Genomic DNA, 16,096 nt, shown 5'->3' on the forward strand with positions numbered 1-16,096 from the left:
TGCAAACATTATATAGTCCCAGAGATACACTGTATTACAAATAATCTGATCTGCACAACTGTTGACATTTTTGCACGACTGTAAATTTAAAAATTTGTAAGTGATGATATTCGTACGTGTGATGCAAGCTAACAGTTTAAAGGGTCATTGTCTTCAGAACTGCGCTTGTCAACATTCTAACATGCTTTTATTGTTTTGTACTCAAGTTGGACTTCATCGACATCATGAACTATGTAGTTCATTACTAAAACGCAATATGGTTGGAATACGATAAACATTACCCATGGTCGTAACTTGTGTATTGTCAAAAAAAAGCCACGAATTATGATCAAGCTTAACACATGCAAGTGTTTTTTGTTTTTATTTTTGTATTTATTGGCCTACCTGTAAATGTGTCCAATTTTTAGTAGCTCTCTAAAAACAGACTGTTGTAAATATTCATAGTTTTGTAGGCCTCCCCTATGCACATGTATATTATGACTGTGTTACTATGGAAATGCTACACATCATTTTAGTGAATTAAGCTTGATTCATGAATTAATTTAGAACAAATTGTCAGCAAAGTCAAGTCACGTAAGAGTTGACTTTCAGCAGAATTAGCAACGTGTTAAATTAGAATCAATCTAAAATATCACGCCAGAAAAAGAGGGTTTTTCAGAGATACTTGTGACAGCGACAAACATTTACTTCTAAAATCTCTCAACAAAATCAACATAATTTTCAGTTGTACACACACAAAGTGGACAGACGGACGGATGAACAGACAGAGAGACAAAAGCAAATTAAAAATCTTTTTATTTCAGTCAAAAGCGATTCAATGTTGGAGAACATTTCCTACAGTTTTTTTCTTTTCAGGGTTTCTTTTCTGATTCTTGCCACTAAAACATAGCGGTGTGCTGCGTTACGTTCAGTATGGGTCCCATGTGACGAATACAACATGTGTTAAATACAACACCAAAGTTGAATCACTGTAGGACTTTAAGTTCTCAGCAATTTCTAAATTTAGCTACAGTAGACAGGACTGAGAGAAGCTGTAAAGATCTCCAGGAAAACAAACAATTATGTTCTAGGAACTGCATACGAAAGTTGCAATTGCAACAGCCACTCTTTTTTTTCAAAAAAAAAAGAAAGTCCAAATTAGTAGTTGGCCAATGAAACTGTTAGTTGCAAAAACACAATCATAATATTAAAACATTTTTGATGTTATTTATACGTCTATAAACAGTGACCTTGCTTGTAGCTCAGGCATGTACAGCAATCTATTTTTATTAATTATCGGCCAGACTCTTGAGAAATGAAGGAATCACATTTGAAGCTCTGCTTAGTATTCAATATAGGACTACATTATATTGTTATTGATTGCTCCGTATAAGCAATCAAAATCATACGCAAATTGCGCAAATATCGATGTCAGATTTCTATGAGAACATCGATAATTCATGTGAGGGTTATTGATGACAGAGCGAATCACAGGGCGAGAAAACCCTTACTGGACTGTTGACAGGAAAGGACAGAAAAAAACTCATGGATTTAGAGAAATGAACGGTGTTGGGTTACAGATTTGTTTTTCGAAACGGAATTACTGTTTGACAATGATACATTATTGGTTGCACTACAGAAAAATATATAAACGTATGTTGTTTCATTTTGTTTTGTGCTTGAAATATGTTCTTCTGTGAAGTAAAGAAAAAACTATTGAAAAATCTATGAAGCTCATTAAAAATGCCGAGTTAGAAAAAAATTAATAATGACGATCCATGCCATTAAGTTGTGATTTGCGTTGAAACCATACGTAGGTCAGGAAAATAACTTTGTAATAACTAATGACAGATTGTTATACAGCAGTGTTTCGACATATGTGCGGTTTTGTGTCGTTGATTACTGAAATTTAATCACGTCTGAAAAGCAGCATAAAAAAACCCAATAATGTTGTGTATTATTCATATATAAAAAAAATCACTCGTATTGTAAAAATGATTTTTTTTTAGAACTGATTGCAATCGAAATATGCTATAATTACAAAACATTATTGTGACGACATTATTTGCTGTGTAAATAGGAAAAAGCAAATTTATTGAGCAGCAAATATTTTTATGTCAACTTTCAACAGGTGTTTTTATTCAACTATTTTCCCTGACCATGTTTTTTTTTATTCATGGCTTCAAAAGGTTTGAATACTTATTGTTACTAAAATCACGATTTTTAAATGAAAGTAGGCTTTAAAAACACTTGGTAATTTTTGAGAAAAATATGCTACTAGTGAATTAACCGTTAATTTTATGTTTATGGATTACGATCACCTGGCATTGCCCGAGAATGAAGTGAAAATTTACAGTGACTCTGAACAGCTCCCTCTACAGAAATTTTGAGAGAGTGCAATGGGAACAAATGAGCAATGCAGTTGGGTTATATGCTGCCATCTAGAGACAACATCTGACATTCTTTTGTTTTTATACAAATTTTTACAGCAGTATAGGTAGGATAAGAATAAAAGCTTAGATTTTCTTTTAAATGTTTACAAAAAAAGAAATTTTTAAATTAAAATTAAATATCAGAAAAAAAATCATCTTTCAAATTATTATATAATATCCTTATTTTTGATTTGAACTGGACATACATGTACTACTATGAATCACACAATTTTACCATGTTTTTACCAAAAAAAGAAAAATTCCCCTATACTGAAGAAAATATTTTTAAGTAAATTTTATCTGAGTAGGGCATCAACAAAAACATTCTATTATAGAAAAAAAATTCTTTTACAAGTTAAACAGTGCCATCTGGTGGTGGTTTTCAAGTATAACAAAAAGTGGTAGTCGTATTGTCAAGCAGTATTTATGACCTGCCAACCCATAATTCCGTGCAACATATATGATGCACAAAGCGTGCTGGAGTCTATTATGGATTGGGCAGTGATGATGACATCACAAAATTGGTATTGACAATAGTGTAAATATAAAATGCAATAACTTCCAAAGCAAGAAAATCTATTGCATCAAGTTTAGCAGGTACAAGATAATGGTTAAATAAAGTATTTATAAACGATGATAAAGCTAATCACCTGGATGGAAAACCGTTACCGGGTTGTTGACAGAGAAGCCAGAAGACTTAACGATAATCAGTAATTCGTTAGAACCAGCCACACATGTAAAATACAGGAGTGAATGTATTTTGTGTTTTTTACACTAGTAATATCAACATGCTTTAAGTGACTTCAGTGAAAAAAAGAGTGATGCACTGCCCGTCATGTGTGATGATAGGCCATGGATTTGGATGTATGGCAGCAGTGGGCAAGACCAATGTGCCATCTACGTCGTTATGATGTCCTACTGATGCATTGGTTGTGACACTAATTTCCTGGTGGACGAATGACGCAACAGAGCACTGTACCTTGATATAGCGATCTCAAAATACTAACTTATGTTTCTCCAGCAGTCAACAAGCTGACTCAAGATCCCAACAAAATCAGTCTTGTTGGAGGGTACACTGGGTGAGACATGGGGTGCATGTAAGATGTTAAACCCATTACTCAAACAAACATCCTTGTTCGGACATACCATACGCATACATAACTGGTAGCGTGACATCACTATTTGACTGGACACTATTCTCTAAATGCTACATATCAAGTTTTTTTTCACCGACGTCAATAGGAATGAAAAATTAACTTACATGAGCAGGAGTACCACCGCCATCAGTGTCAATTCAGCGGGTCTCAAGACTACATTAGTGCTGCTCAGATGAAAGCTCTTCACCAGAGTGTTCAGACTGGTTGATATATCCTTCATAGAGAGACGCAAAGGTCCAAGAAGACTTTGGTAACTTTAAATATAAAACAGAGCACTGTTAAATTGTGAATGGCTTCATGTTTATGCATGTTGTGAAAGTTTCACTTAAAATGAACTTTTCATTGCGATTAATAAAATACAATGTTATCGGAAGTGAGCAGATTTTTTACACATATACTGACAAATACTTAAATCTCATATGCAGTTCTTTGTTAAATTTAATTGATCTATTTATTGTGAACTAAGCAAGCCACGCCACCTGTACACAAAATTTCATAATCATCTCACTTTGGGTTTATTAGACATTGCCAGAATACTAGTATTGAGATGGGGTTGTTATGCAAATGATCAATTAGTATGCATGGATTTGCATAAAAAAATCAGCCCATAAGATAGAACTATTTCCGGGTTCAAAAGTTTCTTCTGGTTTTACTTACGCTCTGTTAAGTTTCTGCATAACTATATTTCGTCTGATCGACAGCTGTGACTGAGAGTCGACGAATGGCAGAATGATTTGACGGGTATCTTGCGATTCAACCACATCCTGCAGATGAAATAGACCATAATGAATGATGTTTTTTTGTAGAATGAACAATTTTTGTAATGACGTTTTTTTTCTAAATACTGTAAACACTTTGGGGCATCCCATATTTTTTTCTGACAAAATTTTGTAGAACGTTTTTTGTATTTTTAATGAATTTTTGATAATTTGGGATCAAATGGAATAATTATTGGTAAAATTATGATGTCAGTATATTGAACAAGTTTTCCCATGATAAATCTTGTAGCTAATTTTCAAAATTTCTGAGTAAACATTAATTTACCATAGAAAACTACTTTAAGAAACTGACAACATAATTGGATACACTGATGGGTTGAATTGAAAATAAACAAGAAATTTAAAATGTTATGTACATGAAAAAATAGGTTCCTATGTCTGTGCATGAAGCAAAAACATAGCTTCACCTAGAAGCCTCTTTCTCAGTCTGAGTTCACCGAATAGGCCTCTCCCACAGAAAACAGTGAGGGCTCCTGACTTGGATATATGAATTGTTATAAGACCACGGCAGACATGATAACAGGGTAATTATACTTTCCATGGCTAGGGAAATCTGTGAAAGTATATTCTGAGTTTTATCCATTGTTTGCTACATAACCCTGTAATTTCTAAGCAATTATGTTCAGAATGAAATAAATCAAAGACTTTAAAGCGGGGGAGTCGTCACCTGCGCATGCGTCAGATGGCCATAGCGTGTCATTGTTTACAAACAAGCGCCTACCCATGAGCCTTTGAGTTTTTCGTGTGTGTTGTTATCATCGCTTAGGACTCAATTCCCACGTGTGCGCAGGTGGACACCCTCCCGCTTTAATATTTGTTCTCATATTAGTATCTAAGATAGAGCACAGAATTTAAATCATCTGTGTTCTATGTCACAATACCTTCTCTTCTCTCTTTACATCTTCTTTTTTGCTCAAAACAGTTCCTCTGTAAAATTTCTGAACTTTGGCTTCAAAAATCGCTTCTTCTCTAGATATTTTTTTCTCGCCAGCAACAAGTTTGTTACTCTTCTGTTGCTGCAACAGCTGACCATAATCTTTTTCCCCTGGCATCCCAGCAACAGATTTGTTTTTGGCCCGATCTTCCTCACTCATGTTGACTGACTGTTGCGCTAACTGTTCTGTTTGTTGTTGTGCTACTGCATTTACAGACGAATCAGACAAATTGTTTACTATCTCCGTATTTGCCGATGGTTGACTACTTTGCTGCTGCAATGTCTGCACCAGCTCTTGTTGTGTCGCAGCTAACTTGTTTGCAGTCTCATCACCGAACACCAACCGAATTGCCTCCACAGTTCGCCATTCAAAAAGCGTCTTTCTAACAATTTCTAATGGGAGACTTTTGTTTATTGGTACATCCAAACATTTCTTAGGTTTCCTCTTCTTAGTCTTTGGTTTAACAGTTACACTATCTTTTGTTCTTTGCTCCAAATTATCCACTACTCCAACTTTCTGTTGCTGACTCTCATCAGCAGCGGTATCCTCTTTCTCCACAACCGACCTCTGTTTGTTTTGCAGCTCCATGCACAAATCTTCATGTGTCTCTTCTGAAGGAACTTTATCACTGGCAGATAATCCCCCAGCGTTTGATTGATTACCATGACAACTAGTCCCCACTTCATTCATCTCTGATTTATTCTCAAATCTTGTTTCCTCATCTGCTCTATCTTTGATCTGTGACATATGCTCCTCATCCGTGATGAGTAGCTGGGATAAGTCATCAGCCAGTTCATCAAGGGGAACTTCCGGTACATCATCAGGATTGACCGTAACTTGATTAATATCCTCTTTTTTTACTTTTGGGGATATTAGTACTACTTCTTGACCAGCGCCCTCAATTTTAAAATCCTTCTTTGTCGTCTTGTCTTTGGACAGTAACGTAATGTCTGGAGGACTGCAATAAAACACACAGCCTTTGATTTACATGTGGTTTTTTATAAGGGGGGGGCAAGCGGGTAGCTGGCACAGTTACAGGAAATATAAATGTAAAATAAAATGAAAGTTTTATTTACAGTAAAAAATGGGTTTGAAACTATACAGATAAAGCAAATTCCTAATTACATTTTACATTTTTATAATATTTTTGATAATTTGTGCTTAAGAATCAAAATTGGAAATTGCGTATGAATTACGACATTTAATTTGGAAAATGCTTTATATGCTTACAAAAAATAATATCTTTGTACAAATTACAGATGAATAAAATAGATAATTACGTTTTACACCTTGCCCATGTCTACGAAATTACGTTTTTTATTTATTTAAATTACATCATTACGAAAATAAAAACAACTTGCCTTGCCGACCGTCGATAAAGTTGATGTTTCTTGGAACAACAAAGCAGGAATACAACTTATTTGCAAATTACCTCCAAGATCACATTGTGAGTGAGAGAGCCACAGTTTTTGATCCAAATATTGTTTCATTCTCTGCTATTATCACGTCCACTGTAGTGCCAAATACAGTCAAACCTTTGTAAAGTGAGCACCCAAGGGACTTCATTAAAATCATCACATCTCGTACTTTTGACATAATATTTGTCCAAAAAATAATGCATCTGTGCTGATCAAAATCGAATAAGTTATGCTTTGGAGCTGCCTGATAGTGGTCACTATAGACGGGTGGTATTTATATAGAGGTGGTCACTATAGACAGGTGGTCTTTATATAGAGATGGTCGCTATAGACAGGTGGTCTTAATATAGAGGTGGTCACTATAGACAGGTGGTCTTTATATATAGGTGGTCACTCTAGACAGGTGGTCTTTATATAGGGGTGGTCACTATAGTCAGGTGGTCTTTATATAGGGGTGGTCACTATAGACAGGTGGTCTTTATATAGGGTGGTCACTATAGACAGGTGGTCTTTATATAGAGGTGGTCACTATAGACAGGTGGTCTTTATATAGGGGTGGTCACTATAGACAGGTGGTCTTTATACAGGGGTGGTCACTATAGTCAGGTGGTCTTTATATAGAGATGGTCGCTATAGACAGGTGGTCTTTATATAGAGATGGTCACTCTAGACAGGTGGTCTTTATATAGGGGTGGTCACTATAGTCAGGTGGTCTTTATATAGGGGTGGTCACTCTAGACAGGTGGTCTTTATATAGGGGTGGTCACTATAGTCAGGTGGTCTTTATATAGGGGTGGTCACTATAGACAGGTGGTCTTTATATAGAGGTGGTCACTATAGACAGGTGGTCTTTATATAGAGGTGGTCACTATAGACAGGTGGTCTTTATATAGGGGTGGTCACTATAGACAGGTGGTCTTTATACAGGGGTGGTCACTATAGTCAGGTGGTCTTTATATAGAGATGGTCACTCTAGACAGGTGGTCTTTATATAAGGGTGATCACTATAGACAGGTGGTCTTTATATAGGGGTGGTCGCTATAGACAGGTGGTCTTTATATAAGGGTGATCACTATAGACAGGTGGTCTTTATATAGGGGTGGTCACTATAGACAGGTGGTCTTTATATAGGGTGGTCACTATAGACAGGTGGTTTTTATACAGGGGTGGTCACTATAGTCAGGTGGTCTTTATATAGAGGTGGTCACTATAGACAGGTGGTCTTTATATAGAGGTGGTCACTCTAGACAGGTGGTCTTTATATAGGGGTGGTCACTATAGTCAGGTGGTCTTTATATAGGGGTGGTCACTATAGACAGGTGGTCTTTATATAGAGGTGGTCACTATATAGAGGTGGTCACTATAGACAGGTGGTCTTTATACAGGATGGAAACTTTTTGAGGTCAACCCCCCCCCCCCCCCCCCAAACTAAAGCAAATAAGTTTTTATCTGACATCGATATTTTGACTTCGTCCCTTATGTATCCGGGATGTATACGCAATAGATCCCATCCCTAAATAATACAATAAACTCACATTTCACCTTCTCTGGTCCAGACTGGAGACGATGGCACCTGGTTCTCAAAGTACTTGGATGCTTTGTAGCAAAAATTGCTACAAAAACACTGAGAAATGAATAAAAAACATAATGAGAATATTGGAGTACTTTATATATTCTTTGTAAATTTTGCGTGCCAGGGTAAAACGCATAATTTTGTATGTTACATATAAAAGCTGTGACAGTTTTGAAAGCAAACTGAGGTAGTTACGCTCACATCATACTGTAGCTAATATTGTATGTTAGTTAGACAAATCATTTTTGAGAAAGTGTTGAAAGTATACCAAAAATGTCAACACTTTTCAATAAAAATAGAGAATTAATGATTATGTCATGAAAATTAATGACTTTTTAAGAAAAAGTCAGAAATATAACTTTTTTCCCAAAAATATGCATCAAAGTTATGAGGTATAAGTTATCAAAGCAATAATGCCAGCAGTGCTCAAGACAATAAGTGTAAAGTTGATGATGGTCAAAGATGGACAATCAATAATACAACAAGTTTTGCTCGACTTTGTTGAAAGCGGAACCTGTATTGGCGATGTGCTTCTAATATAGCAAATACAGTACGTATATACATGTAGAGGCGATGAATCCAAGCAAAGATACTTCCATTTTCTTATTGAAAAAACAATAAAGCAAAAAATAATAACGTGAAAAATCTCACACACTGACCTTCCTCTCCGATATATCATATATTTTATTGGAATGAGTTGAGATGTGATATTTCTGTTTTGGCATGTTACTCAGACCATTCTCACATACTGGATACCCACACTGTTTGGCAACCGACCGTTCAATGGTAATGTCTGCATAATGTGATGGAGTGATAAATTTTGCCTGCAGAGAAAAATAACACGAAGAAAGAAACACTGTAATATCACTCTCGTGATGAATATGAATACTTTAATCAGTTGATTACTGTAAAATACTTTATTTTCGCTTGGAATTAATTATCGTCATTCAGTGAAAATAAAATCCAGCGAATATATCCTTTTTCCTATATTTAACATTGAACCAGTGAATAACCAGTGAAAATAAATTCCATACAAAACACTCAAAAAGTACTTTTCAGCGAAAATTATCTCCAACTAAAATAAAGTATTTCACAGTAGGCAATTAATTTTAAAATATTGGAGCATGGATGCTAGCCTGAACTGGAGTGTCTAATCACACATATTCTTCATTGTTGTAATTACTCAAGGTTGCTTCTAAATTCAATTTTGAGATTCTCTTGAATATTATTTTTCATGAATCTTTCAATACGAGAAGCCCTTATGATGCTTACAGGGGTCAGGGGTCAGAATTCAGTGGGAGGTTTTTTACAAATCATACAAAAAATGCAACGATAGTCGCAGTGTTGTACACATTCACATTTTGTATAAGACAATGTATTTTTCATGCATTGTGAACAAAAGACCATTATCGGCAAATAATTGTGCTCCATTTTTATATAGTGGACAGCTATCGACCAATAAATGTGCTCCATTTTTATATAGCAGACAGCTATCGGCCAATAAATGTGCTCCATTTTTTATATAGTGGACAGCTATTGGCCAATAAATGTGCTCCATTTTTTATATAGTGGACAGTTATCGGCCAATAAATGTGCTCCATCTTTATATAGCAGACAGCTATCGGCCAATAAATGTGTTCCATCTTTATATAGCAGACAGCTATAAAAAGATGGAGCACATTTATTGGCCAATAGCTGTCTGCTATATAAAGATGGAGCACATTTATTGGCCAATAGCTGTCTGCTATATAAAGATGGAGCACATTTATATATAGCAGACAGCTATCGGCCAATAAATGTGCTCCATTTTTTATATAGTGGACAGCTATCGGCCAATAAATGTGCTCCATTTTTTATATAGTGGACAGCTATTGGCCAATAAATGTGCTCCATTTTTTATAAAGTGGACAGCTATCGGCCAATAAATGTGCTCCATTTTTTATATAGTGGACAGCTATCGGCCAATAAATGTGCTCCATCTTTATATAGCAGACAGCTATCGGCCGATAAATGTGCTCCATCTTTATATAGCAGACAGCTATTTGCCAATAAATGTGCTCCATCTTTATATAGCAGACAGTTATCGGCCAATAAATGTGTTCCATTTTTATATAGTGTACAGCTATTGGCCAATAAATGTGATCCATCATTATATAGTGGACAGCTATCAGCCAATAAATGTGCTTCATTTTAATATATTGGACAGCTATTGGCCAATAAATGTGATCCATCATTATATAGTGGACAGCTATCAGCCAATAAATGTGCTCCATCTTTATATAGCAGACAGCTATCGGCCAATGAATGTGCTCCATTTTTATATAGTGGACAGCTATTGGCCAATAAATGTGCTCCATCTTTATATAGCAGACAGCTATCGGCCAATAAATGTGCTCCATCTTTAAATAGCAGACAGTTATCGGCCAATAAATGTGTTCCATTTTTATATAGTGTACAGCTATTGGCCAATAAATGCGATCCATCATTATATAGTGGACAGCTATCGGCCAATAAATGTGCTCCATTTTTTATATAGTGGACAGCTATCGGCCAATAAATGTGCTCCATCTTTATATAGCAGACAGCTATCGGCCAATAAATGTGCTCCATCTTTATATAGCAGACAGATATTTGCCAATAAATGTGCTCCATCTTTATATAGCAGACAGCTATCGGCCAATAAATGTGCTCCATCTTTATATAGCAGACAGCTATTGGCCAATAAATGTGCTCTATCTTTATATAGCAGACAGTTATCGGCCAATAAATGTGTTCCATTTTTATATAGTGTACAGCTATTGGCCAATAAATGTGATCCATCATTATATAGTGGACAGCTATCAGCCAATAAATGTGCTTCATTTTTATATAGTGGACAGTTATTGGCCAATAAATGTGCTCCATCATTATATAGTGGACAGCTATCAGCCAATAAATGTGCTCCATCTTTATATAGCAGACAGCTATCGGCCAATGAATGTGCTTCATTTTTATATAGTGGACAGCTATTGGCCAATAAATGTGCTCCATCTTTATATAGCAGACAGCTATCGGCCAATAAATGTGATCCATCTTTATATAGTGAACAGCCATTAGCCAATAAATGTGCTCCATTTTTATATAGTGGACAGCTATCGGCCAATAAATGTGCTCCATCTTTATATAGCAGACAGCTATTGGCCAATAAATGTGCTCCATCTTTATATAGCAGACAGCTATCGACCAATAAATGTGATCCATCTTTATATAGTGAACAGCCATTAGCCAATAAATGTGCTCCATTTTTATATAGTGGACAGCTATCGGCCAATAAATGTGTTCCATCTTTATATAGCAGACAGCTATCGGCCAATAAATGTGCTCCATCTTTATATAGCAGACAGCTATCGGCCAATAAATGTGTCCCATCTTTATATAGCAGACACCTATTGGCCAATAATTGTGCTCCATTTTTATATAGCAGACAGCTATCGGCCAATAAATGTGTTCCATCTTTATATAGCAGACAGCTATCGGCCAATAAATGTGTTCCATTTTTATATAGCAGACAGCTATCGGCCAATAAATGTGCTCCATCTTTATATAACAGACAGCTATCGGCCAATAAATGTGTTCCATCTTTATATAGCAGACAGCTATCGGCCAATAAATGTGTTCCATCTTTATATAGCAGACAGCTATCGGCCAAAAAATGTGTCTCATCTTTATATAGCAGACAGCTATTGGCCAATAAATGTGCTCCATCTTTATATAGCAGACAGCTATCGGCCAATAAATGTGTTCCATCTTTATATAGCAGACAGCTATCGGCCAATAAATGTATTCCATCTTTATATAGCAGACAGCTATCGGCAAATAAATGTGTTCCATTTTTATATAGTGGACAGCTATCAGCCAATAAATGTGTTCCATTTTTATATAGTGGACAGCTATTGGCCAATAAATGTGATCCATCATTATATAGTGGACAGCTATCAGCCAATAAATGTGCTTCATTTTTATATAGTGGACAGCTATCGGCCAATAAATGTGATCCATTTTTATATAGTGGACAGCTATTGGCCAATAAATGTGATCCATCATTATATAGTGGACAGCTATCAGCCAATAAATGTGCTCCATCTTTATATAGCAGACAGCTATCGGCCAATAAATGTGATCCATTTTTATATAGTGGACAGCTATTGGCCAATAAATGTGTTCCATCTTTATATAGCAGACAGCTATCGGCCAATAAATGTGCTCCATCTTTATATAGTGGACAGCTATCGGCCAATAAATGTGCTCCATCATTATATAGTGGACAGCTATCAGCCAATAAATGTGCTCCATCTTTATATAGCAGACAGCTATCGGCCAATAAATGGGATCCATTTTTATATAGTGCACAGCTATTGGCCAATAAATGTGTTCCATCTTTATATAGTGGACAGCTATTGGCCAATAAATGTGTTCCATCTTTATATAGCAGACAGCTATCAGCCTATAAATATGCTCCATTTTTATATAGTGGACAGCTATTGGCCAATAAATGTGATCCATTTTTATATAGTGGACAGCTATTGGCCAATAAATGTGTTCCATCTTTATATAGCAGACAGCTATCAGCCTATAAATGTGTTCCATCTTTATATAGCGGACAGCTATCGGCCAATAAATGTGCTCCATCTTTATATAGTGGACAGCTATCGGCCAATAAATATGATCCATCATTATATAGTGGACAGCTATCGGCCAATAAATGTGCTCCATTTTTATATAGTGGACAGCTATCAGCCAATAAATGTGCTCCATTTTTATATAGTGAACAGCTATCGGCCAATAAATGTGCTCCATTTTTATTTAGTGGACAGCTATCGGCCAATAAATGTGTTCCATTTTTATATAGCAGACAGCTATCGGCCAATAAATGTGTTCTATCTTTATATAGTGGACAGCTATCGGCCAATAAATGTGTTCCATTTTCATATAGCAGACAGCTATCGGCCAATAAATGTGCTCCATCTTTATATAGCAGACAGCTATCGGCCAATAAATGTGTTCCGTCTTGATATAGCAGACAGCTATCGGCCAATAAATGTGTTCCATCTTTATATAGCAGACAGCTATCGGCCAATAAATGTATTCCATCTTTATATAGCAGACAGCTATCGGCCAATAAATGTGTTCCATTTTTATATAGTGGACAGCTATCAGCCAATAAATGTGTTCCATTTTTATATAGTGGACAGCTATTGGCCAATAAATGTGATCCATCATTATATAGTGGACAGCTATCAGCCAATAAATGTGCTTCATTTTTATATAGTGGACAGCTATCGGCCAATAAATGTGATCCATTTTTATATAGTGGACAGCTATCGGCCAAGGAATGTGTTCCATCATTATATAGTGGACAGCTATCAGCCAATAAATGTGCTCCATCTTTATATAGCAGACAGCTATCGGCCAATAAATGTGATCCATTTTTATATAGTGGACAGCTATTGGCCAATAAATGTGTTCCATCTTTATATAGCAGACAGCTATCGGCCAATAAATGTGCTCCATCTTTATATAGTGGACAGCTATCGGCCAATAAATGTGCTCCATCATTATATAGTGGACAGCTATCAGCCAATAAATGTGCTCCATCTTTATATAGCAGACAGCTATCGGCCAATAAATGGGATCCATTTTTATATAGTGCACAGCTATTGGCCAATAAATGTGTTCCATCTTTATATAGTGGACAGCTATTGGCCAATAAATGTGTTCCATCTTTATATAGCAGACAGCTATCAGCCTATAAATGTGCTCCATTTTTATATAGTGGACAGCTATTGGCCAATAAATGTGATCCATTTTTATATAGTGGACAGCTATCAGCCAATAAATGTGCTCCATCTTTATATAGCAGACAGCTATCGGCCAATAAATGGGATCCATTTTTATATAGTGCACAGCTATTGGCCAATAAATGTGTTCCATCTTTATATAGTGGACAGCTATTGGCCAATAAATGTGTTCCATCTTTATATAGCAGACAGCTATCAGCCTATAAATATGCTCCATTTTTATATAGTGGACAGCTATTGGCCAATAAATGTGATCCATTTTTATATAGTGGACAGCTATTGGCCAATAAATGTGTTCCATCTTTATATAGCAGACAGCTATCAGCCTATAAATGTGTTCCATCTTTATATAGCGGACAGCTATCGGCCAATAAATGTGCTCCATCTTTATATAGTGGACAGCTATCGGCCAATAAATATGATCCATCATTATATAGTGGACAGCTATCGGCCAATAAATGTGCTCCATTTTTATATAGTGGACAGCTATCAGCCAATAAATGTGCTCCATTTTTATATAGTGAACAGCTATCGGCCAATAAATGTGCTCCATTTTTATTTAGTGGACAGCTATCGGCCAATAAATGTGTTCCATTTTTATATAGCAGACAGCTATCGGCCAATAAATGTGTTCTATCTTTATATAGTGGACAGCTATCGGCCAATAAATGTGTTCCATTTTTATATAGCAGACAGCTATCGGCCAATAAATGTGTTCTATCTTCATATAGTGGACAGCTATCGACCAATAAATGTGTTCTATCTTTATATAGCAGACAGTTATCGGCCAATAAATGTGCTCCATCTATATATAGCAGACAGCTATTGGCCAATAAATGTGTTCCATCCTTATATAGCAGACAGCTATGGGCCAATAAATGTGCTCCATCTTTATATAGCAGACAGCTATCGGCCAATAAATGTGCTCCATCTTTATATAGCAGACAGCTATCGGCCAATAAATGTGCTTCATCTTTATATAGCAGACAGCTATTGGCCAATAAATGTGCTCCATCTTTATATAGCAGACAGCTATCGGCCAATAAATGTGTTCCATTTTTATATAGCAGACAGCTATCGGCCAAAAATGTGCTCCATTTTTATATAGTGGACAGCTATCGGCAAATAATTGTGCTCCATTTTTATATAGTGGACAGCTATCGACCAATAAATGTGCTCCATTTTTATATAGTGGACAGCTATTGGCCAATAAATGTGTTCCATTTTTATATAGGAGACAGCTATCGGCCAATAAATGTGTTCCATCTTTATATAGCAGACAGCTATCGGCCAATAAATGTGCTCCATCTTTATATAGCAGACAGCTATCGGCCAATATATGTGCTTCATCTTTATATAGCAGACAGCTATTGGCCAATAAATGTGCTCCATCTTTATATAGCAGACAGCTATCGGCCAATAACTGTGATCCATCTTTATATAGTGAACAGCCATTAGCCAATAAATGTGCTCCATTTTTATATAGTGGACAGCTATCGGCCAATAAATGTGCTCCATCTTTATATAGCAGACAGCTATTGGCCAATAAATGTGCTCCATCTTTATATAGCAGACAGCTATCGGCCAATAAATGTATTCCATCTTTATATAGCAGACAGCTATCGGCCAATAAATGTGTTCCATCTTTATATAGCAGACAGCTATCGGCCAATAAATGTGTTCCATCTTTATATAGCAGACAGCTATCGGCCAATAAATGTGCTCCATTTTTATATAGTGGACAGCTATCGACCAATAAATGTGCTCCATTTTTATATAGTGGACAGCTATCGGCCAATAAATGTGTTCCATTTTCATATAGCAGACAGCTATCGGCCAATAAATGTGCTCCATCTTTATATAGCAGACAGCTATCGGCCAATAAATGTGTTCCATCTTTATATAGCAGACAGCTATCGGCCAATAAATGTGTTCCATTTTTATATAGCAGACAGCTATCGGCCAATAAATGTATTCCATCTTTAT

General features: G+C 36.0%; 1 protein-coding gene across 1 annotated transcript in view; it reads right to left on the reverse strand.

Moving 5' to 3' along the window:
• Positions 1–16,096, reverse strand: part of LOC102805738 (putative RNA polymerase II subunit B1 CTD phosphatase RPAP2) — a 68,605-nt gene that overhangs the window by 45,753 nt on the left and 6,756 nt on the right. Inside the window, exons 3-7 of the mRNA XM_006821399.3 lie at positions 8,933–9,097; positions 8,236–8,324; positions 5,229–6,240; positions 4,226–4,332; positions 3,673–3,822 (exon numbers count right to left, since the gene is read on the reverse strand). Of these exons, the coding sequence (XP_006821462.2) occupies positions 3,673–3,822; positions 4,226–4,332; positions 5,229–6,240; positions 8,236–8,324; positions 8,933–9,097 (1,523 nt within the window). The remainder of the gene's footprint in view (positions 1–3,672; positions 3,823–4,225; positions 4,333–5,228; positions 6,241–8,235; positions 8,325–8,932; positions 9,098–16,096) is intronic.

Source organism: Saccoglossus kowalevskii, chromosome 17 (assembly GCF_978046115.1).
Source record: "Saccoglossus kowalevskii chromosome 17, keSacKowa6.1, whole genome shotgun sequence".
Lineage (NCBI taxonomy): Eukaryota > Metazoa > Hemichordata > Enteropneusta > Harrimaniidae > Saccoglossus > Saccoglossus kowalevskii.